This window comes from Chelonoidis abingdonii, chromosome 24 (genome assembly GCF_003597395.2).
Source record: "Chelonoidis abingdonii isolate Lonesome George chromosome 24, CheloAbing_2.0, whole genome shotgun sequence".
Lineage (NCBI taxonomy): Eukaryota > Metazoa > Chordata > Testudines > Testudinidae > Chelonoidis > Chelonoidis abingdonii.
In genome coordinates this window covers 22054405-22079349 of record NC_133792.1, presented here as the reverse complement: position 1 = coordinate 22079349, position 24945 = coordinate 22054405, and the positions used below count along the sequence as shown (strand labels likewise).

The 24945-nt window shown below is 43.9% G+C and overlaps 1 protein-coding gene across 4 annotated transcripts in view; it reads left to right on the top strand.

The window, feature by feature from the left end:
• TTLL11 (tubulin tyrosine ligase like 11) overlaps positions 1-24945 on the top strand; it is a 231818-nt gene that overhangs the window by 186616 nt on the left and 20257 nt on the right. For 2 of the 4 annotated variants that reach the window (XM_075060650.1, XM_032767693.2), the window contains exon 7: positions 24185-24439. The exons of 1 other annotated variant lie outside the window; for it this stretch is intronic. In XM_075060650.1, coding sequence (XP_074916751.1) covers positions 24185-24439 — 255 coding nt within the window. Of the gene's footprint in view, positions 1-695; positions 795-24184; positions 24440-24945 lie in introns of all 4 variants that reach the window. One more of the 4 variants, XM_075060651.1, reaches the window with a different exon arrangement.

Genomic DNA, 24945 nt, shown 5'->3' with positions numbered 1-24945 from the left:
CTTTTGATATGAATATTAAATTGCTTGTCAAATGTGGAATCCTTGAAATAGTTTGAAAAGAACCCATGATCAGTACATGCTTGCTTGAAGATAGGTGTTCCCGTAGCTATCTTGGATTCTTCTGGAACCACACAGATGTGTGTTCATTACACATGTGCTCAGAAAGAAAACTCATGTTCAGTATCCCACTGGGAACTGGTTAAGGAGCAAGCAGATAGTCTGATTAAGCTGGATAAAGATTAGCTCTAGCTTCATACTAGCGATTCCATAAAACTTAGACAAATGTCCTGGATGAAAATCTGGAAAATGAGAACTGTAAAGGTTAATTTAAAAATTACAGTTTTGATATTGGAAAAAATAAACCCCAAAAGTAGATTATATGAATTGTCCATTCTCTCCGGTAGCTACAAGCTGAAGTCCAAAGCTGCAGACTTTTGGTGTAAAGAATGCAAACAGCACAGGGGCAAATATTTTCTTAAGGAAGTTAAAAGTATAAGCAAAATACTGTGGTTATGTGTAATGTTTATTTTAAAATTGTCTATATTCATATATATTAGGCACAAGCCTCAGGCTACTGGAAAACTGCCAATGCGGCCCTCAGTGTGCAAAGGTTGGACACTTGGCCTTTATTAGCTCTGAAAAATGACTATTTACATTTGATACATTAATAGCCTCTTTATGCTTTTTAATTTCAGCCTTCCAGATACCTGTATGGACTCAAAGCAAAGATTTCCTCCAATCTCAAGCAGATTGCCACGATCAAATCTTCAGTTTTCAAAGTTTGCAATAGTCAGGTGATGAGGAGCTGTAGTTACGCTTAGAGGGATAAGAGTATATGAGATAACCTGCCACTCTATTCTTTTACCGGTAGATACAATTAGTTAGTAAGCACCTAGTGTTTCTGTCCCTATGCTAGAGGAAACAGGACAGAGATGATCCATAATGTGGCCATCATAGGTTATAACAGAAATAGCAATAAGCTGACTTGACTGAGTCCCTCGGGTGGAACAAATGTGAGCAGTAAGAGGCAGTAACAGACTGTGCTTTCAATATTCTCTCCCACAAAGGACAGCTAGGTGTCCACTGGGAGTTGATTGCCTTATTCCTAATTGTGCCTTTGTAACTCTCCCCCCCCACCAGCAAGTGTCCAGAGTGCCATGTACAGCATGGATGTCTTCAGCTAATACAGAAGAGAGGAAAGCACTCTGGTGATTTAAATTTCCCTGGTAAAAGATACCTTAACTTAGTAATGGCACAAAATGAAAATACTCCACCAGTGTTCATAAACAGTTAGTAAACAGCATGTGACTTTATGTAGTTGTTGACTTCTCGGCTATCCAGTAAATTTTTTAGCTAAACTACACATCTTTTTTAACCTAGAGAGAGAGAAGATTATGTATGTGAGTGATAAACTCAACGAATGTTATTACAATAGTAATTTAAGTGTTGTTTTATTAGAGATCAGCTGGGGACACAGCTTTCCCAAAACCACATTCTGATTGGCTAATTGTTTTTTTTGTGATGTCGTCATCATCATGCCCCAACTGGCTATGTTGAAAAGCGCACAATATTCTGGGCCTCTGCCCATTGTTTTTTATGTTCTCTCCCATTAACATTTAAGAGAACCTTTGGAAATGGGGTTGAAGAGTGAAGGGCTGAAAAATACCCGTTTTAAACTATCACCTTCCCACGGAATTCCCAGGGACTCCCATTTCAACGCAGTTGTGGCCCTTTTAGCCACTTTTAATTCACAGAGTACTAGTTAAAATTTCAAAGTTAAATTTGGAGCTGTTTGATATTCCAGATTTATTGTTTTGTAAAAGAAAATAAATTGAAATTGACAGCTTAGTCAGAAACTGCCAAGTAATTCTCTTGATGGACTTTGCGCCTGACAGGATCAGGCCTTTGATTTTAAAACCGAGAGCTACACCTAAATTTCCATAAAATGGACCATATGGCAGTCATTATTTGTAATAGGGAGGTCTGGGCTTTCAGCTCAAGAGTGTATGATGGGAGCAGTCTCAGCAGGCCACACTTCTTTTTTCTTAACAGTGGAGATGTGATGAGCAATGCTTCAGCTAGGCCAGGTACGAAGTCAACCACCCATATAAACCAGTAAGCAATGGCATAGTTGATTTCTCCCCCAGTTAATCAGTCTACAACTAGCTCCTGAGGAATCCCTCTGAAAATTAAATGTAAAGAGCTAGAGCTAGCACAGCCACTGAAATTGCAACAAAAACAAAGCTTTAATACTGCTAAACTGAAACTATAATTGGTTACACTAACCGATTAATGTATAGTACAAGATAATCTTGAATTTGCAGTTAAAAAGTGTGCAGTGTTTTCAGAACAGCAAAAGTTCACTGGAAGCCATAAAGACTAAGTTAAAATGAAAGCAAAATTATGACTGTTGTAAGCCAATTACAGCCATGTGTTTGGTGTGTTTGTTTTGTTTTTGGAATAGCAAAAGTTTAGTTGAGGCCCAGTTGCAATAAAATCAAAATTTGGGATAATTAAATTCCTGAAGAAATCTTTTAACAGGAAAAAATAAAGCTGTATATAGTATATCTCATCTGTTTCTTGTATACATTTGTGTATGCTCTTTGGCAACTGCAGAGTACCCTGTGTTCTGTGCAACTACCACCAGATCTTGCATGTAAAAGAAGAAAACTAATGCTAATTTATTCATTTTTGCTTTACTTAATTGAAAATAAATATAACATTATGCTTATCTGCTGTGCTGCTTCCTGGACAGAGACCATAGCAATCTCCTGCCAGCCTTTCCTCCAGCACCAGCCAGAAAACAAAGCTTTGTTTTCACTATTTTTTATTATTATTTAAATTTTATTCATTTAATTTTACAATTTTGGATATTGCTGTGGAGAACAACTTTTCTAAGTTGTGCCAGCAATTAGAATCCCAATGTGGCAGGAGTTCTGAAAAGATCTGTAGCTTTTCTTTTGTGATGGAAATCTTCTGGCTCATGCAGAGGATCTGAGTGTGCTTGCTTGGTCCTTTGTTTGCAATGAGTACACCAGAGATTGCTATAACATTTCTAGTTATATTGGGGACTGTCAGTGGGATCACCTAGTTAACAAGCTTACATTTTTGGAATTCTCATTTGATGGAGCTCACTATTCTTACTTCATTATATCTGCTTATTGATATTCACAAGATCATGTACAAAGCCTGTTTGTTAACCATATTGGTACGTTGTTCCTATTTATTTGATGATGGGAATCTTATCCTTGTCTTTTATATCACAGCTTCTCTCAGATTTAATAGAATCCGCAGCATCTGTGCTGCATAGGAAGGAGGATTGTTGGTATGTGTGCCAGCACACCTATCCTACTCAAATTTACAGTAGCCAACAGGAGATGAGTAACTTGCTGATGAGAAATTGCAGGTTACCATCTAGCAGATGGGAAGATCCATATGTATGAAATTTTGAAAAGAACTCCCTTGCAGGATTAAGCAATCTCTGCAGGGCACTAGTTTCAGGGAACAATTTAACTGCTCTAGCTTCTGGTATTAGAGAGAATATGAGGGACATATAGGAGTACCTCGTTATAGTGTATTTTGTTAGAATTTTTGAGTCCTATGCCTCTTAAGAAATTGGTCACGTATAGAAATATTCAGCTTCAGTGAACATGTGGTTGCATATATACAAAAAACAGACCATTATCTCTAGAGTTTGCATGAAACAGTCTTGTTCCAAAAACAGATGCTTTGTGTAACCTAGCATGACAGTCTCATCAGAGCAGGCAATGTCCTGGCATTTACAATTACTAGGCACTTGCAGAGGCTAGACACAAATGTTTTATATGAAGAACTACTGTGAACTCATCAAAAGTACAAAGTATACTCTGTGGTTTCTTCTTACAAGATGTTTACAAAGTGAAAGAAAAGTACCACGAGCCAGTGATTGGCAACTAAGTGATGTTTCTGGAGACCACTAGGGTCCCAGTGCCCAGCATTAAGTAGTCACTTTGTGATTGCAACTGACTGCACTGTCTAATGTGGATGCTCAGCCATTTAACTTTTGCAGTTGGATGCTGTCTTTCACAGCTCAGGCAGTTGCATGTGTAAAATGTGTGCATAAATTCAGAGGCCAACTTGAAGCTGGTCTGAAAATTTGTCCCTAAAAATGTTTGTTTAGAAAATAGACATGATTTTAGTAATTATATTTTAATTATATTTTTTTTTTCATTTTTGGTTATATATAAGGTAGACTTAGTGCAACTGGTTTTCCTGCAGGGAAAATTGCCATAAATTTGGACATACATCACTAGGAGCAGAAAGGGTTATACTGTACTACTAGTTAGTTGCACAGTTTTAGTTCTGGTAGCACTTTTGGGCCCATTGTTACATCTAACACTGGTTATCTAACCCCCATCTTTATATTTGTTGTTCTGTATGTGCCACATGCACTATAATGGGGATGAGAGCTAAAATTACTTACCTTTTTCTCTAGATATGTATTATACCTTAGGGAAAAGGTTTCCAAAATGGGATGCGCAAGAGGATCCTTCAGTGGGCACGGCAGGAGGAGCACTGCCAGAACAACGCTGCTTCAGCAGTTCAGGGTGGGAGTCCGAGTGGCTTTTTTTTAATTTTTATTTTTTTGCTTGGGGTGGCAAAAAATGGTAGAGCTGGTGTGACATGGGGTGGATGCTAAAAAAATTTTTACTGATAGGTGTGCGCAATCAAAAAAGTTTTGGAGACCACTGCTTTAGGGGACTTGATCATGTCATTCAGTAACACACAGAGGCAGGCTCTGTTTTGATGATGGTAGTTCATCCTCATTCATGTGTAATATACTGGGAGTTGCCTCATTTTTATCACAGATTTAAAATGCGTATAGTATATAAATACAATAGCATCTCATCCTGTCATGTGACATTAGTGTGATCCTTAGAGAGAACGTATTCAGACTGGTGCATTGAAATCTTTTTTTAAGTATGCCCGGGTGAGCAGGTTAGAGAGTAGCATTGTCTAATGGACTAAGGAGGAGTCTGGAAGCTGGAAACTCCCTAGTTTTAATCTGCATCTCTGCTACTGCCTCACCTTGTTGACTTGGTTAAGGCACTTAAGGTGGGCTTTTCCAAAATGCTCAGAGTTGGCCTAACTTTGCTTCCATTGAAATCTCTACAAGTTTTACTTTGGACTTTAGTGGGAGGAGAGTTAGGCCAACACTGAGCATCTTTGAAAATTTCACCCTTAATCTCAGTGTCTCAGTCCCCATTAGTAAATATGGGATGAGATTTACATAATTCACTGTGGTGGTGTGAGGATTAATTAGATAATTGGAAAAATTTTCAAAAAAGCCATGATGACTTAGGAGCCTTTTCAAAGGGAAGGTAAATGGAATGTAGGCTCCTGAGTCATATAGGCACTCTTGAAAATTTCACCCAGTATTTTTTTACAGCAGTTTGAATACATTAAGTGAGTGGTGGTGGTTTTGGTTTATGCTCTTACTTTGGAAAGAGCTGCAGCCATTTTCCCCTTTGAGCATGACTTCTCGTAATGCAGTTCGTGTGACACAGAAGCCACTGAGACTTTACTAGGGACCTTTAATAAGCCCTAGAACAGAAAGGAGTTAACGAAAGAGGGCAAAATGTGGTTTGCCAATTGATTCACATCTTTCAAGGAAAGTTTAGCAGAAAAGAAGAGGAAGGAAAATAATGATCATAGGGACAGGTGTGTTAAGGTTGACTATGGGCACAGAATGGCTGCAACAGAGCTAAGGAAATCTGCTCCATTTCTGAAACCATTTGAATATGTCAAGAGATACAGATTTACTGTATGTCTGACTTGATCATTTTTATGGTGCTATAGGTGGGTAATGGCTGTGTTGGTGGTTGTTTGGTACTTGAACTGAACTTTATGAGGTGCACTAAATCTAGTCAAGAACACAAAAGATCAATGTAATGAAAGCAGTAATTTCTTAGTACTCTAGTGTGAATTTAATTCTTGATGATGGGCACTTAAAAAAACTATTGGAAAGAAGATGAAAACTTGAGTATACTTAGTAGATGCCAAGTAATTACCATCAGTTTTTAGACTTTCTGAACTTTATAATGATAGCAATCTTCAGTTATGTCCAAAAATGCCAAAAAGAGGAAAAAATGTAAAAATGTATCATGATGAATCAACATGTAGCATTTATGAGAACATCATTATCTATCTCAGCTTTTGTTTAGAGAATTGAGCAATAACAAGAAAGATAAAATAATGTAACAGTGTGTGCAAGAGATTTTGAGTGAAAAATAACAGCAGTGCCCACACAGTCTTTTTTTTAATATAGTATTGAAGCTTTTACATGTACTGTACTGTACGGTATGTGAATATTTAGATGGTATGCTCTTCGGAAGAGAGACCATGTATTCATATGTATTGATGTATCCCTTAGCACATGACCTGACTGAAGCTTCTGAGCATTATCATACAAATATTTCGTAAGAATCTAATAGCAATCCTATCGTTAAACTTCCTACACTTTTCCTAGTATGACTCTTGTTTTCACAATGATGTCATTTGGATTACACCAGTGATGATTTAGCCCATGCACAATTCACTGGTTGACTGGGTGGAGGCCCAGGTTTGAAGGTGATGCAAATTTTGACCTTTGGAAATTTTTCTTTGTTTTTGGTGAATTATCAATGAAAACACAAGGTGTTTTAAGGGAACATTTGAATACATTTGCCCCTTTCAAGGAGAAAAGTTGTTTAAGGAGGACTTAAACAAAAAGCAGCTGAAGCTTGGAACGTGTCATGGGCATGATATAATGATAATACCTAGCTCCTATATACCTGTAGCTATAATGAGGAGTAATAATGAGATTATAACTCTTATATAAATATAATGAAGATTTCTTTGCTAGTTTGCCTTTATTTCTGAATCTGTATGTAAAATGAACCCAGATCCCGTGCAAAAACAGACAGAGGCCTGAGACTGAGCTGTGGCAGACTTCAGACAGAATAATAATCTGTGTAGCACATTTGTGAGGGAGGATTTGACTCCTGGAGATGCAGAGTTTTCTTTGGAGTTTTCTTCTGCTCATGCAAATGATGAGGCTTCTGTTGCTTTCCTCATAGGTTTACTCCTCTATTTTTTCCTGCTGCTTTAAATCTAGGGCAGAAGCTGGGTGAATTGCATGCCCCTAATGCAAACATGCATGGTCTTGATTGGCTGCATTTGCCAAACATGCCATGGTCAGGCTGGCCATGAGGAGGCTAAGATGTACAATATAGTATGTAATTCAGCAGTGCTGACGGTATATTCATAGTTAGGGCTGAGATGAGATTTTCATTTAAGTGCCTGAAAGTATTTGATGGGCAGAAATTTCTCATGTGTTTTCTTTGCACAGAGGTGAGGGGTTTTTTTAATGATAAAATACCTCTTCTGTTTGACTTAAACGAGTGAGAAAGTGTTGCTTTTAAGAAACCTTTAACACCTTAATTTGCCCTCTGATTACAAACATTTTTCTCTTGGAACTGGAACCTGAGGTTGTAGGTTGTCTGCAAGAGTCTTGTCTACACTGAGAATTTTAAGAAGTTCTTCCTGCATTGGTCTAGCGAGTGCTTCTATAGACTGATACCAGCATTATTAGTACCATCTTGTTCTGCTTTCAGCAAGGTGGTAAAAGTACTGCACCAGTGCTAGATTGTGGGTGAGAGAATTCCCTGAGATATTCATCGACATGCAGCCAAGGAGGAATTGTTCTTTCCTACGTTAGGACAAATGGGTGAGAAATTAAATATAAGCAAGTAGGGAAAAAAGCATATTGTGGATGTGGGAGCTCTTTGCTATCACTGTGCTGGCTGTGGTATGAGTAGCTAGCTAGCACTTAGCATTTATGCAGAGCTTTACGTTTTCAAAGCGTTCAAACATTAATTAATCAATCCTCACAAATGCTCAGTTGAGGGAGATAATTAAATATTGTCACCCCTAACCTACCTTTTTTTTCCCCTCACCAGATAAGGAAACCGGGACTTTTAGAGGCTAACCAATTTGTTGAATGCCACATAACGTCATTGACAGAGGCACAATTAGAACTTGGTAGCTGGTTGCACCCAGCACTGTTCTTTTAGTTCATTAGACCTCTCTGCCTGGTAATTTACATGCGTGATTTTACGTGCATGCAGAGATACAAGAAAATTTAAACATATCTGCATTTTGTGTGTGATTATTTATTTTTAAAAAGTCACAGCCATAACCTTGGCCAAATTACATGTAATCTCTCCCTGTGTGCCTTAATATATAGGGATCTTGCTTGTAAAGGAAACAACTTTTCTAGATTCTGGGGGGCATCCAGATACGAAGATGCTTTTGTTTTCTGTACACTTGTAAAGGGCCTAGATTGGCAGTTACTGACTGAGCATCTTGTAATTTGAAGTAGTGAAGCACTGAAGAGGGTCTAAAATCTTGTTATCGTCACACTGTATAATTCTGAAAGTTTGTAACGATAATAAATGAATTTCTGGCTGACATTAAAATGACTAAGCCAATCTATTTATAGAGACCTGATCTTTTTAAAGAACATAAACTGGATTCATCTTGTAAATCAGTGCATATTACTGTATGCAAACGTACTATGTAAATTAAACTAAATAAGACCTCATTTAAATGTTACGGCATTATAGGAAAAGTGTTGCCTAAAGATTGAATAATCTTCTGCTTGTGAAAACTGGGGAGGAGATAATTGTTCCCTCTTCTTATCTCAGTTTGATGCCATGTTCTTTGGGATATCAGACGTTGCAGTAATAAAATGATTTGTAGCGCAGGAGTGTTCAGATGGATCATATAATGTTTCTAGATTAAGAAAAAGATATAATTTATGTTATAAATCATATATTTTAATTCTGTTTTTGACCATGGAAAACTGAAGTGGAGAATACATTATGATAATAGGTAGATCAAACTGTTTTAGTCTAAGGCCATGGCTACACTTGCAAGTTGCAGCGCTGGTGAGGGGGTTACAGCGCTGCAACTTAGCAGGTGTCTACACTTAAAAGCTCAGCCAGCACTGCAACTCCCTGTTTGCAGCGCTGGCTAACCTGGTCCGCTGCCGGGTGTAAGCGATGACCAGCGCTGGTGATGCAGCGCGTGTCATCAGTGTACACTCACCAGCGCGTATATTGGCCTCCAGTGAGTAATTGTGGGGTGGTATCCAGCATGCCTTTCAGCCTCGTCTGGTCAGCGCTTCGCACTCCACTGCCTGGGCTCAAGAGCCTAGAGAGAGGGGAGGGTGTAGAGGAACCCGAGGGAGTTACTGAGGGTTTTGGGACTCCTAGAGTCATGCAGGCAGGGGAACTAATTTTCCAGCAGGAAAGAAGCCAGCCAGCGGCAGCCGCTTGGGACTGGTAGTGAGGAACCAGCGAGGAGCCTGTTCGTAGAAGCTTTATAAGATGCAAATGTTTGTGGGAGCAAGGGGCTTGGCTGCCTGAAAGCATGCCTAAGATGTGGATTAGCCCATGATTTTCCCTGTAGCTGTCTTTGCTTTCCAACCAGACCACAGAAACCCATGGTTCCAGAGTGAAGCAATCCCACCCTCCCAGCGTGAGCTGCGGTGCAAGAGGCTCTGAGAGTAGCTCTGGGCAGATGTGGGTGTAGGGTCAGTGTTATTTCCCTGTAGCTGCTCTTTGCTTTCCACAGTCACAGAAACCCCATGGTCCACATGAGCACCCCCACCCTCCACCCCTTCCCAGTGGCCACGTGGCAGCCCCCCCTTCCACTGTGACTGCGTGGGGGAACTCACCATCTCTATCTGGCAGCTTGGCGCTCTCTCTGTGCTATGCTCAGAAGGGTGTGTGTGTACGCGAATAATATGCTAACAAAAACCTCTTAAAAAACAATGCAGGCTCTGTGTTAACAGTTTATCTCTCTGTGTTTTTTTTTTAAAGTGACCTTGAATTATGCTCCTCACGCAGACTTCTGAAAGACTGCAAAGGCTAAGAAAAATACCAGAAGGAGTAAGGGAAGAGATGGTGAGAAGCAGTTATGAATCTGTATTCCCACGAAAATAAAAGTTTTGCAAGACTGGGGGTAGAGGAAACAATGGAAAAAGGAACAGGCTGCCAAGTAAAGAGAAGCTACCAAAAGAGGAAAGGAATTGACTACCAAGAGAAGCACAGTCGGCAGGGATGACTTAAAAGAAATGGGAAAAAAAGCCTCCATTTCTTTCATGTATATTTTACACTTCCATAACTATGATGAATAATAAAATATACATTGCATCATATATCTTTTTAGTTATTAATGACGCCGTTTTCACATGTGGGTGTACCCCGCCACCCACCTGGGGGTGCACATGTGTTGTTCACAGCTGCTCCCGTGCAGGTTAATGCCATCTGGAAACTGCAGGGCAGCAGTGGACTGGGCTGGCCATGATAGGACTTCAAAGGGCTACTGGAAGGTAGGTGTCTCTGAAGCTATGGCAAGGAGTGGGGCTGGTTGGATGCAAGGGTGTGGGCTGTGCTGGCTTCAGGCAGGGCTCGGCAGGGGGGTGCAGCAGGGGTTTGCAGGGACTGGAGACAGAGGAGTTGGGACTGGCTGGCTTCAAGGCTGAGTGGGTGCAGCAGGGGTTGACTGGAGACAGGGCAGGGGTGTGGGCTGGGCAGAGTGTGCAGAGCCTGGTGCGGGCAGCGTGTGTGGGGGCTGGCTGGCCTTGGGCAGGGCTGCAGGGGTGTGTGGCAGGGTGGCTGGAGGAACAGGACAGGTGTTTGGCAGAGTGCTGTGGGCACGGGTGCAAGCTGCTCAGGCATGGGGGCCGGACTGGTGTAGCAGTCATGGGTGCAGCAAGGCAGCTGGAACCCCAGCCCCCAAGTAGCCCCCAAACCCCCTTCTACTCCGGGACCTTTTAAATAGCTGCGGGAGCGCTGGGAAGCCAAAGAGGTGCTCCGGCGGCTATTTGAAGACCGCGGGTGGCAGAGGCAGCTGGAGCCCCAGGACTTTTAAATACCCCTCACTGCCCAGGCTCGGGGGCATTTAAAGGGCGCCAGAGCTCCAGCCGGGGTTGCGGGGCTTGCCGTGCTCTGGAACGGAGCTCCAGATGGAGAGTAGGGGCTTGCCGCGCTACAGTTGGAGCGCTGGCAAAGCCCGCGACTATCGCTTCCCAGGCTGAGCCCCGTCAGAGCGCGGCAAGCTCCGGAGTCCCTCCTGGCCGTGCCGCTATCTAGAGATGCCCACACGCCCACTCTCGCTGGACCCTGGCCGACGCCGCAAGCCCGCCGCCCGGCTGAGCCTACTGGGAGAGCGGGGCCATGCGCGCTCCCGCTGGCACTTCACTAAAAGGAGTGGACCATGGAGCAGACCGCATCCGGGATGGGTAAGTTTTAAAAAAAACAAAAAAAAAATTAAAAGGTGCTAAGGTGCGGGCCCTCTTAGGCGCGGGGTCCGATTCCCTGGCAGCACCGGTCGTTGGAACAGGAAGCGGAATGACCCGCACCCTTCCGTCCCCTTCCCAAAACCCACAGCGACAAAATGGGACGAGATGCTCTGTGCAATAGCTGCCCACAATGCACCACTCACAACAGCGCTGCAACTGATGCAAGAGTGGACACATTGCAGCGCTGGTCACTGTCAGTGTGGACACACTGCAGCGCTGGCCGTACACAGCTGTACGAGCACAGCTGTAACTACCAGCGCTGCAAAAACTACCAGTGTAGCCACAGCCTAAGAAAGTTAATTCATTTAGAACTCATGAGTGGTTTTTTTCAGTGCAGGGTTTCATTTCCTTTGGTGATTTGTGACAATAGTCCTGCATTGCCTACCCACTTAAATACTTTTCACAAATAGTTAATTAGAGATTTTCTGAGCTGTTAGGATAAACATAGGCAGGTAACAAGGAATACAAAAATGACTCAGAAGGAGTGACACATTAGATGGAAGTTGTAACAAGGTAGAAAGCCTTTCATCATCTTGGTCTCTGGTTCAGATTCATTCCAGAAGGATAGTGACCAAAACAGGTACCTTCTATTAGATATATGGTGGCCTCTGCAAAATGAATTGAGGGATCTCAGGTTAGTTACTAGTGAACGCTGGTTCACCTTACAAAACACCGTCACAGATGGGCTCTGCTGCAGCTGTCAGTTAATGCTAACGTAGATAGTACTAATCATACTTCTTAATGTCTAAAGGGCTCAGAACCCAAAGGCCTCTGCAAACAAACGGAGCCCCAGTTGTTCACCTGCTCAAGAACAGTATTTCCCACAAACCATTAAACAAGCTAGACGCGAAAGAAAGCTTTGCTACATATCGAGGAGAAAGGCACAAACGTGTTTTAACTCAGCATTCTAAACTTGTGGGCCTCCAGCTAGACAGTTTTTCGCCCATCTTCTCAAGGCTGTGCCTAGGGACAACAAATGGTCTCTCAGATAGACTTTAAGGTTCTGCCTTCAGATACATGTATGCCAGTACAACTAAAATCAACGAGAGTTCCACATTTATATTGTGGGCAGTATGTAGCCCTGAAATGTAAGTGTGAGGACCCTTGAGTGTAGACAGATGCTCTCTCACCCCTAGAGATCTGGGACTGAATATAGCTCCCATTGAAGTCAATGTGCCTGCCTACTCCAGGATTGAATTTGTCCCTTTTCTTGTAGAACAGCTTTGTGGCATGTTGATAGGGAAGCTTGCAATACTGCTGCCAGTGCTATATGTATTCTGTGGTAAGGAAGACTTCTCTTGAAAACAAAGTCAGTCCAGCACCTTTTATAAATGCTAAATTCACTGGAAAAAAGTGGAGAGTAGAGGTCATTGTCTATGCAAATAAAATGCTTTTAGCTGCAATACAAGATAAATATTAGGAATTTGAGAGCTAGAGCAAATTTTGGTTAAAAAGATCTCTTCTGTGATAAACAGAAAGCAAAGCAATTGGCAAGCATGTCATTTGTTACCTGTCTGTGCTGCAGGCCTGCAAGATCCTGAGTTCAAGTCCCACAAAAGGATTTCAGCTCCTAGTCAATGCTGAAACTGCAGTACAGTATTAGAGTTGCTTTAAAGTGGCCCTGTCCTTTGGACAAGATGTTAAATTGAGGTCGCTTTTGCCCATCTCATGCGACCATCCAAGTGCAAGATGACACATTTTAAAAGGTTTTCCAAGACAGAGAGAGAGAACCTCATCGCAGAATCAATTAAGAATAGACTGGATAAAGCACCAGAAGATATCTAGTGAAGGGAATATACTGCACTGGCTGTTGATGGCTACTAACACCTGTAGGGAAATGCTCCTGTGCAAAGGCATGGACAGTATGCCTGATAGGGAGGAAAAGATAGGCAATAGGTAGAGGTTGGAAGACCACGATGAGAAAGTGTGGTGTTGGGTTACTTCTGGGTGACAGTGAGCTACAAACTCGGATAATTTTTGGTCCTGGTTACCTGAGGGATGCTCTTCTTCCAGTGTGCTCTTGTTGCATTTAAGCCTAGCTAGGATTCTGTGGGTAATATTCCATACGTTTTGACCATTGGGAGTTGTGCACAGGGCATTCTCAGTGGAGTGCCATTGATTTTGAGATTTGGTTTCTCCCTCTCTTCTGTGAGAGCTCACATGCAATGACCTTTTAGCACACAGTGAAGACGTGTGTCTCTTTATCCAGGGTTCAGGTTGGTTATATTAGGATATATATCGAAATGTATTTTTAGAATATGTATTTAGGATTGTTAGGATATGTACTTAGACTGTATTGAAGAGAGCCTTTTTACGTTGGTTTAGTCAATATGTTGTGACTTGTAACTGTACATCTTTACAAGTGTAAAAATAAAATCATTTCTCATCATTAATCCCTCTTAGATTAAAGTTGAGCAGTGAGATCAGAGTTATTTCTAAACTCCAGCTTTAGATTTTCTTCGTAATAGATCCCCCTCCAACCTCACCTCAATCAAAGGAAATAGCGCACAGAACAGATGGGCCAGCAGTGGTGCAGATGCATATATGACATGTAGGTGTTGATTTTGTGTTAGCTAGTAACCCAGCAACAGCTGAAGTTAATTTTCTTCTTGGGGATGGTGCCACACAGTCATGGCACAAGAAGTGAGAGAGTTGTGCACTAATCACCTTAGCTCAGTTCAATATTATTGGCCTTGCTCTCCTGACCCCCTTGCTCTGAGTTACTATTCGATTTCTTCCCCTTTCAGGTAATTTGCTGAGAGCTTGTTGTCTAGAATTAGAACTGCTCAGTGGTCATGTGTGAAAATTGCTGCAGGATTTTTGCTTTCTACAGCCTCTGATCTTTGTTTATAACCAGTTTACCTAGAGAAGAGAAGAATGGGGCTTTTATGCAATGCAAAGGTGTCACTGACTTTTGATGGAAGGCAGTCATCACTGACATGCTCTTTTTATTGGACCTGAATAGCGCTGCACCTAATGAAGCAAGAGAGAGCTTCTCCAATGAAATGTTGATTTGTAACTGGACCCTTTAAATAGTGGTGCCCATAGTAGCATTTCTAGCCAATACATTTTAATTTTATGACGTTACCTCTTTATTGTGTTAGATGGGTTGGTACTAGACCAGTAGCCTATCACAGTGAGCTGGGGGAAATGAGACTGCTGTGAAGGATACCTGGTACATGCACACCCAGAAGTGGGACAGTTTGATAGCGGTGGGACTTACAATGCCATAGAATGGAATCGTTTGTTGGATCATTCAGATAGTGACAATGAAGTGAAACTGAGGCTGACAAAAGAGACCAGAGCTCTGTCTTCTTCCCAGACTGTAATCATCTCTGCCTCCAAATAATAACAACTTTGCCGGAGGTAACTGATATTATTAAAGTTGTGTTCCTGGCAGTTTTGTAGATTCCCTGGTAACTATATTGATAATAGAGGATCATTCTTATCTAGCCCCTTTCACCCTTCAGATGCTTTGCATAACTATGCATGGGGATCAGTTCACCTACCTCTAGGGTGGAAAGGCAGCAGATGTCAACAGCTCACAGCACTATCACATGATAGTTTAGGAATAGAAGTGAAGAAGAAGATAGGCAGGATCTTCTTAACCAAAACAGACTATACCCAGAAAACCTAGGCTAATACCATCACTCTTTGAAAAAGTGTCATCCACATCATGACCCATCATGTCATGCTGGGTACTGGTTCAGCATTTTACTATGATGATTTATTATATGTATTTCTGAAGTATATAGGAGGCCAAGTCATGGGCCAAGACCATATTTTGATAGGTGCTGTACAAACTTAAGACACAAAAACAGACCCTGCCCCCAAGAGCTTACATTTAAATAGACAAGACAGATGCAGGGTAGGGGGAAGGGGATAACCGTAGGGCAGGGGTCGGCAACCTTTCAGAAGTGCTGTGCCGAGTCTTCATTTATTCACTCTAATTTAAGGTTCCGCGTGCCAGTAATACATTTTAACGTTTTTAGAAGGTCTCTTTCTATAAGTCTATATTATATAACTAAACTATTGTATGTAAAGTAAACAAGGTTTTCAAAATGTTTAAGAAGCGTCTTTTAAAATTAAATTAAAATGCTGATCTTACACCGCCAGCCTGCTCAGCTCGCTGCCAGCCTGGGCTTCTGTTCACCTAGGCCAGCAGCGGGCTGGGCAGCAGGCTGCAGCTGGGACCCAGACCGGGGGGCAGTTCAGGTCAGGGCAGAGGCTGGGGTGGGGTGGGGGTGCAGGGCAGAAGGCTGGGTGTGTGTGGGGGGTTCAAGGGTCAGGCAGAATGCTGAGTGTGTGTGTGGGGAGGGTCAGGGCAGAGGAGTGGGGTGCTCTGCTTGTGGGGGTGCTCCTAGCCCCTGCCTGAGCGGCTCATGGCAGGGAGCCGAAAGGAGGTGTTCCTGTTCCACGCCCTGTCCCTCTCTCTGTGCGTCCTGCACAGAGCTGCCTGAATGCTGCCGTTCTTCCCCCGTTCCATCTCACAAGGCCATCAGTTGACTGCTCAGGGACGGAGATGGGGCGGGAAGGAAAGCACATGCTGGGGAAGAAGAGGGGAGCGGGGAAGCTTGGCTGCAGCAGAACCAAGCTTCTGCCTCCTGCCCCCGCAGGGAGAGCGGTGGGCGGGGTCTGAGTGGGGGCTGGCTGGACCGCGGCAGGCAGCTGCGTGCCGCTCAAAATCAGCTCGCGTGCCATAGGTGCTGACCCCTGCCCTAGGGTGACCAAGACAGTAATGTGAAAAATCGGATGGGGTGGAGGGTAATAGGAGCCTATATAAGAAAAAGACCCAAAAATCGAGACTGTCCCATAAAATCAGGACATCTGGTCACCCTAGATAACGCACAAGTGGCGGTGAATAATCAGCACTGATTTTTGGGAATGTTGTGGGGAGTAGATAGCAGAGATTATCAGCTGAAAGGGAAGGAGGTGAAGGGGACTAAAAAAGAGGAGAAGAGGGTGTGGTAAGCGTCTGTCCAAATTCTGACTTTAGCGTACAAAATCTGGGTGCTTACGTGTGAACCTCCCCAAGCTTATACCCAGCTTGGATCTTATTCGCTGCACCAGAAGTATTGAGGCTACTATCAGCCTGGGTTCCCCCAATCCTTGTGGGGGGACCCCCCTCTCTGGCTCCCCAACTTTCCCTGGGAGGGACCCCCAAGACCAAGAAGTATGAGTCTACCGCAAGAGAATACTCCCCTCCCTTCCCCTCTCTCTCCGTTGTTCCTCTCTGAGCCAGCTGAGGGATTAATGCAATCTCTTTACATGACAATACCAAGAAACTGGTCTCTGTCTCTCCAAAGAACAAGCCTTAAGCACCAGGAACAGAGCTGATCTCTCTCTCTCTCTTTCCCCGTAACTTTTCCCGCCTCCTAGCTGTCACAGATTAAACAGGACTCCGGCACAGAAATTCCTCTCCCCTTTGCCTCACTAGGAAGAGAAATCCACAAGTTTTAAAAAGAAACTTATATAAAAAAAAGAAAATACAGAACAATAATACTGCATTAAGAGATCAATACAGGCTCTTGCTTATAAAGAAATGAATAAACAGTCGATTTAAAGATAGCACGCAAAGCCATTCCATCAATCACCTGAGAATATACAATATCAAGTCAAGCACATACAGCCGCATTACTTTGGTTCCTTTGTACTCACACTTGATAGTAGGATATTTGAAAGAGATGGAGTATGAAGAAAGACTTGTACTCACAGCAAGGAAAAACAAAAAAGACATAGAACAAAGCCAAAACCTCCAAAGGTTCCCCCTTACTTTTGAAAATCCGGTTTCCTGATGGTCCTCTGGTCAGGTGTTTGGTTCCCTTTTTGTACCCTTACAGAAAGAAAATTAACCCTTACCTTACCTATCTACTTATGACACGCCCCAAATCAACAGACAGTGTAAAATTTCACTGGAGGTGATCTACCTAGAACTTTAACTAATCAGAGTAAGACAACACATGCACCTTTACATATACTTCTAAACATGTAAACTACAAGACTCAACTCTTAAGGAAAGTTTTAACCAGTGTATTCGGGAAACTCTCACGAGATGGAAGCATCTCGCAGCTAGGTATCGACACCGAAACGTTGCGAACCTGTATGATCTATGAAGATAATGCGAGACGGAGACCGAACCCTCAGAAGCAGCTGTACGAAGAGCGCAGCATGGTCAGTTTGTAGCAGGAACCGCCGTCCCGCCAACGTATGGGCGTAGCTTTTCCAGGCACCACACACATCTAGCATTCTTTTTCACTGACGGACCAGTGGCTTTCCCTCTCGATGTTTCTTGCTGAGAAACACGACAGGAGGGAAGTTTGATCCGCTCCTTCCTGCATGAGAACTGCTCCTATACCACGCTCAGATGCATCGTGTACTAGGAATGTTGTCAAAGTCTGGAGGCCCTTAGCACAGGTCAGACGTGAGCGTCGCCTTAAGTTGCGTAAAGGCTCCTGACACTCATCAGTCCATTTAACTGAATAGTTGGCTGGGCTTCTTGGTCAGGTCGGTCCAGTGGTTGCAGGCGATTTGGCTGTAGTGTTGGTACAAATCACCTGTATACCCGGGCCAAGCCTAAAGAAGGATTGGACCTGTTTCTTTGACTTTGGGACAGGCCACTTTGGATAGCCTCCACCTGGCCTGTAGGGGGTTAGGTTCCCCGACCCACCTGGTGTCCCAGTAAGTCACTCTGTTTTGGCCTATTTGACCCTTTTGGCCTTAAACAGTTAGTCCTGCCTGTTGATACGTCAAATACCTTTTCCAGGTGTTCTAGTGTTCGTGCGCAGGAAGTCTGAAAAAATGGCCACATCATCGAGGTAGGCAACTGCATATTTCCCAGTCCTGCTAGAAACAATCTACCAGCCTCTGAAAGGTGGCGGGTGCATTTCGCAGCCCGAAAGGAAGTACATTAAATTCATATACCCCCGCATGGGTGACGAATGCTGACCTTTCCTTGCAGGTTCATCTAGCGGTACTTGCCAGTACCCCTTGGGTAAGTCTATTGTGGAGATGAACTGGGCACATCCAACTTTTCCAATAAGCTCCTCGGTGCATGCATTGGATAGTTGTCGGACGAGTTACCGCATTTAGCTTACGGTAGTCCACGCAAAAGCGTATTTCCCCATCTGGTTTGGGTACCAGAACCACTGGAGATGCCATGCACTGGTAGATGAGCGGATTATACCCATCTGTAGTATTTCTGGATCTCCTGCTCTATAGCAGCTTGTGCGTGAGGGGAACACCCGGTAGGTGGTTCTATTGGTGAGCATTACCTGTGTCAATGGAGTGGTAGCCCGTCAGTCCGTCCTGGAGTGGCTGAGAACAATGGTGCGAAGCTGGTGCACAGCTCCTGGATTTGTTGCCGCTGCAGACGTTCCAGGGTGGTTGAGAGGTTCACCTCTTCCGCCCCCGTCTTTTCCCGCATAGTAGACGCCATCAGGCCACTCAGGTCCTCTGCTCCCTGGACTGTAAACTGACAAACCTGTAAGTCTCTCGAATAAAAGGGCTTGAGAGAATAACAGATACACTTCGGGTTTTTGTGAGGAATTGGAAATGCTAGAGGTAGGAACAGCTCCCAGGCGCTCTTGGACCGTGAATGGCCCCTCCCATGATGCTTCCATCTTATGGCCCTGTTGCCGTTCAAGACCATAACCTGGTCTCCTCTCTTGAAGGAACGGTCTCTGGTATGTTTATACGTACAGGCCTTTTGCTCTTCTGAGTATCCTTTAGGTTTTCTCTAGCAAGGGCTAAAGAATGGCGGAGGTGTTTTGTAGGTTTCTGACAAAGTCCAGACTGTTAGTTCCTGGAGAGGGCGTAAACCCTCCCATTGTGCTTCACAACTGTAATGCCCCTAACCTCGACCATACACAAGTTCAAATGGCGAAAACCCTAACTGGGTGTGGTACAGCCCTGTAAGCAAAGAGCAACTGTTGCAAACTAGGTCCAGTTGTTGAGTTCATTCACGAATTACGGATCATGGCCCCAAAGTTCCATTAAACCTTTCCACCAGGCCATTGGTTTGATGGTGGTACAGGGAGGCAACCAAGTGATTCACCCCATGATTTCCCACAGGTCTTTCATGGTGCCTGCCAGGAAATTAGATCCTGAATCGGTAAGGATAACGGAGCGGCCAACCTACCCTGGCGAAAAGGTCTGTTAGGGCCTGGCACACCGCTTTAGCCCTGGTGTTGCCTAGAGCAACTGCTTCTGGCCCATCGGTAGCAAAGTCCACAAAAGTCAGTACGTACTGCTTTCCCTGGGTATCTTTCTCGGAAAAGGACCGAATATCCACAGCTACTCGCTGAAATGGGACCTCAATTGGGAGTGGCTTGGAGAGGGCCTTGACCAGATCTTGAGGCTTTCCCACTCTTTGGCACACCTCACAAGACTGGACATACTGGGCAACTTCCTGCCATCCCCTCCCAGTAGAAGGACTTCCCAACCTGTCTTTGGTTCTATCACCCCAGCATGGCCACTGGGATGATCATGGGCTAAGCTTAAAGCTTCCCCTGTACTTAGTTGGAACCACCAACCGTTTGTGCGGCTGCCATTCTTCCTGGTGTCCACCAGAAAGAATTTCCTGTATAAAGTCCTTGGTCTGTAACAAACCGGGATCGGTTAGAAGAGCTGAGAGGCGGTGGGTTGCTCCGTGCGCCACCCAAGCTTTCTGAGGCTGTCATCCGCTTCCGGCTCAGTCTGGAACTGTTCCCTTGAAGCTGGGACACCAGTTCTTCCTCAGACTGGGGACTGGGCTGGTCCTCTGGAAGTGATGCAGATGATGGGTTGTTTTGTAGCTGATGTACCGCTGTCCGCTGGTGCACCTGGTGGTATGTCAGGCTCTGGCTGAGCCTCTCGGTATGGTTGTCTGTTGCTGCTGCCAGTTCAGGCTTGTTGTCCCTTCTGGCGTTGCGGTTGAAGGTGTGGTGCATTTGCTTGTGCTGATGCTGGTTGCTGTTCCAGTTCCGGCCTGGGACTGGAGGTGTTGTGGCTGGTTCAGCCGTTGACATGGAATTGGGTCCACTACCTCAGTCTGGTCTCTGGTAACACAGACAGGTTTCTCTGTGGACGGCTCAGGAACAGAATGGGTCTGGAACTTGCCTGGTCTGGCTGCGTGTAACCATTCCCATCTCTTGGACTGCTTCACTTGGTTGGCCAAGTCTCCCCCAGTAGCATGGGATGGGATAATTGTCATAGACTGCAAAGTCCACATTCCTGACCAGCCTTTGACTGGACAGGCAGTTCAGCTGTAGGCAAGTCCACAGCTTGTGACATGAAGGGTAAATGGTCACTTTGGCCCTTGGGTTGATGAGTTGGGATCGACGAAGGATTGGTGGATAGCTGACACTTGTGCCCCGTGTCTCTCCACGCGGTAACCTTCTTTCCGCCCACTCTCAATTTTCCCTTCGCTCCAAGGGGATTTGAGAGTATCTGGGCCTGGGATCTTTGTTGCTGGGGTGCAATGACTGCACCCGGGTGGGGTTATTCGGGCAGTTGGCTTTGGGCAGTTGGCTTGATATGTCTCGTTTCATTACAACTTATAGCATCTTCCAGATAACGGGACACTTGGGTTGAAGTAAGTTACTGAAGACTGGTGAGGTGGAGAGATAGGGTGCTGTGGCTTTCCTTGGTTTGTAGGTGGGGTTTTGGGTTGCCCTCGGTTGTAGGGTTTATGTCGGGTGCGCTCGGTTGTAGGGTTTATTGTCGGTGTGGCCCCTGGGATTTTCACTCCCCTTTACAGTAGCTTTCTTGCTTTCTGCCACCTCCATCCATTTGGCTCCAATCTCCCCGCCTCGGTGAGAGTTGGGTTTTCCATCTAGGATGTACCGTGTGATGTCCTCAGGAACACCATCCAAGAACTGCTCCATGTATATGAGGTGGCGCAGTTCTTGAAACGTTTGAACCTGGTTCCTGATATCCAGGCGTCACAATGCTTCCCAACGTAGTAGCGTGGTCGGGAAATGACCATCTGGTTTCCACTTTTGGTTTCTGAACCGCCGACGGCGTGATCCGGGGTATTACCCCATTCTGGATCTGGCCTGGGTTTGAACCAGTTTATAATCGTTCATTTGTTCCTTGGCATTTTAGCCGCCACGTCTGCTAAAGGTCCACTGAGGTGTGGCCTCAGCTCTAGCATGTATGGTTTTCCGGGATGCTGTACCCAATACAGACCCTTTTGAAATTTTCTAAGAAGATTTCTGTGTCATCACCTGACTTGTAGTTGGGAAATTCCTGGCGGTGGACCAGCAACTGGCACCGGAGGGTAGGATTTGCTGGGGTCTGATGCTTAGCCTGTTCTACTTCCAGTTCATGCTTTCTCTGTTTTTCCTCTCTTCACTTTCTTTTGTGTTTTTCCATTTCTTGGCGTGGTTCTCCCTCTCCCTTGGAAGGCTGCATCTTGGTGCTTCTTCTCTTTGTAGCCTTTCCATCTCTAGTTTGGTTTTTCCAGTTCTCGTTGGGAAGGCTGCAGTTGGGCTTCTTGTCTCTTTGTAATCAGCTGCTTTTTTTTTTGTCTCATCTCCCTCTTGTAGTCTTTTTTCCCTGTTTCGCTTGTGATCGGCTTCTTTTGTTTGTTCCTCTGCCTCTAGTCTCGCGCGTTCCTGCTTTATGGCATCTTTGGAACTCATGGTTTCTGTTTCTTGTGTTGTGGTGCCTCTGGTGTCTGTTTTTGAACTGCTGGCTTTCTGTCTCTAGAAGTCTGTCTGAACTGTTTGACTGCTCTAGCTCTGTTTGATAGGCAATTGAACCAAACAAAAGCTACTGTATTTACCTGTGTGCGTTTGCTGGCTGGGATGCTTAAGTCCAATTGTTTAACAAAAGAACCGGTAATGGTCTCTTAATGACTCTGTTTTAAAAATGCAAACTGCCAAAAGCAGGCAGGAAAAAAGTTTTTCTCTCTAGCACTTTAAAAACCAACCCCTTTCTCACTGCTATCCCTAGCAAGAAAAAGAAAATATATATCTACTGGCTTCTGGATTCTAATTTCCCACCACTGCCTCACCATGTGGTAAACCTGTCCCAAAATCTGGACTTTAGCGTACAAAATCTGGGTGCTTACTGTGAACCTCCCCAACTTATACCCAGCTGGATCTTATTTCGCTGCCACCAGATAGTATTGAGGCTACTATCAGCCTGGGTTCCCCAAATTCCTTGCGGGGGGGACCCCCTTCTCTGGCCTCCCCAATTTTCCCTGGGAGGACCCCCGAGACTCAGAAGTATGAGTCTACCGGCAAGAGAATGATCTCCCCTCCTTCTCCCTCTCTCTCGTGTTCCTCTCTGAGCCAGCTGAGGGGATTAATGCAATCTCTTTACATAACAATACCAAGAAACTGGTCTCTGTCTCTCCAAAGAGACAAGCCTTAAGCACCAGGGAACAGAGCGATTCTCTCTCTCTCTCTCTCTCTCTCTCTTTCCCCGTAACTTTTCCGCCCTCCCTAGCCTGTCACAGATGTAACAGGACTCCGGGCACAGAAATCCTCTCCCTTGCCTCACTAGGAAAAGAAACTTCCACAAGTTTTAAAAAGAAAACTTTATATAAAAAGAAAGAAAATACAGAACAATAATACTGCATTAGAGAGATCAATACAGCGCTCTGCTTATAAGAAAATATGAATAAACAGTCTGATTAAAAAGATAGCCAATTAAACCAGTCAGCAAATCAACACCCATGTAAATACAAATCAAAGCACATCACAACCGATTACTTTGGTCCTTTGTACTCACACTTAATAGTAGAATATTTGAAGAAGATGGAATTAGAAGAAAAGCTTGTTCACTCACAGCCGAGGAAAACAAAAAGACACAGAACAAAGCCAAAACCTCCAGAGGTTCCCCCCTTACTTTGAAAATCCGTTTCCTGATGTCCCCTGGCAGTGTTTGGTTCCCTTTGTAACCCTTTACAGTAAAAGAAAATTAACCCTTACCTTACCTATCTACTTATGACAGAGGGTAAGAGGAGTGCTGCTGAGGCAGTGAAACTGCGAGGGAGGGAGAGGGTTGGAGCAAACAGCTAATCAGCACATGCCAGAGACAGTCCACCCAAAACTGTAGAGACTTTTCTGAATGTCCAGCTGTCCCTGCTTTGGCTTTTCTGCCTTGGCCAGAGACCATGTTACAAAAAGCACCATCTCTATTGGCATTGTTGATGGCAAGTTGTGCAGAAATGATAGACTGAATTGGCATTGAGAGTGAAAAACCAGTTCACCCTAGAAGTGGGTCCTCCATGTCCAGGTGGACGCACATCAGTGAAGCGTGTTGGGATGCTTCCTCTGGCACTGCTCATGCTGTCCCTGGTCTTTGAATAATACGGAGCGACATTCTCAGAACTGTTAAGCCAACATTTCGACAAATGTGGAAACTCACTTGAAAATTAAAAAAAGAAAATGAGATAATGTTCAATGTTCAAACCTACATAAAATTTATCTGATTGTCAGAGGTGCTGAGAACCCCAAACTCCCATTCATTTCCATGGGAGTTACGGACACTCTGTAGCTCTCAAAATCAGGGCATTTAGTTTTGTGCTTAAATATGAATTTAGATACCTAGCTTTAGGCAGCAGATTTTGAAAACTGGCCTATATCTCTTTACCCACTCATCTAGTATGAGTATAAAGGTCTCCTAAACCAGAAATCCTTTTTTCCTCCTCGAAACTTAGACAGCTCAACTGAGGTTGTTGTTTTTTTTTTAAATCCAAGTTACTAAATTAATCCCTGAAAACAGGTTTTAATGATAAAGATACTGACAGAATCATAGTGGATTGATACAGTGTCTCACAAGGTACAATTATTGTTTGTGCTGTAGATCTCAACTGTCTGAGAATGCGGCAGACACAAAAGATGAACTATTGGAACCAGGATCAACAGACCAATTGGAACATATCAGCAAAAATCCTGAAGCCAGCTTACCCTCCCTTTGTCTCAAGCAAGTGTTTCCAAAGTATGCCAAACAGTTCAACTATCTACGACTGGTGGACAGAATGGCTGCATTATTTATCCGATTCCTTGGAGTAAAAGGGACAATGAAGTTGGGGCCAACAGGTTTCCGAACATTTATAAGGTTAGTAGTAAAGGATTTAAGATCTCCCAGACTTATCCACCAGCACTGCGATTCTTGTGTTTATGTGATAGAATAATTAAGACCAGAGTAAACATTTTCCCCCAAATCCCACTGAACAGTTGCACACTCTTCTGTATTTTCTTTCTTGTCTTTGCTGGTTACTGAAATAAATACACGTGTATAATACAAAAGTTTTCTTTTATAATCAGTCTACTGCTCTGATTCCTTTAGTGATCACATCATCCAGTATTAGAGAACACACTTCTTTCCATGGTAGTGAACTGTGCTGTCACAAGCATGGGATTGGGGGACATCCTTACCTGAATTCTTGTTAATAGCAACAAGAAGAGAGTTCTCATTTTTTGCAGTTTGTCTTTGTATTTAACAAGGAAAGAAAAGGAAATGGCTAATAGGTGACATTGCCATTGGCAACTGTAAAAATTGTCATTCCTTAAATTGAGGATTGTCTCTTTAAAGGAACAAGCAGTTTGAGCAGAAGGTCTCAA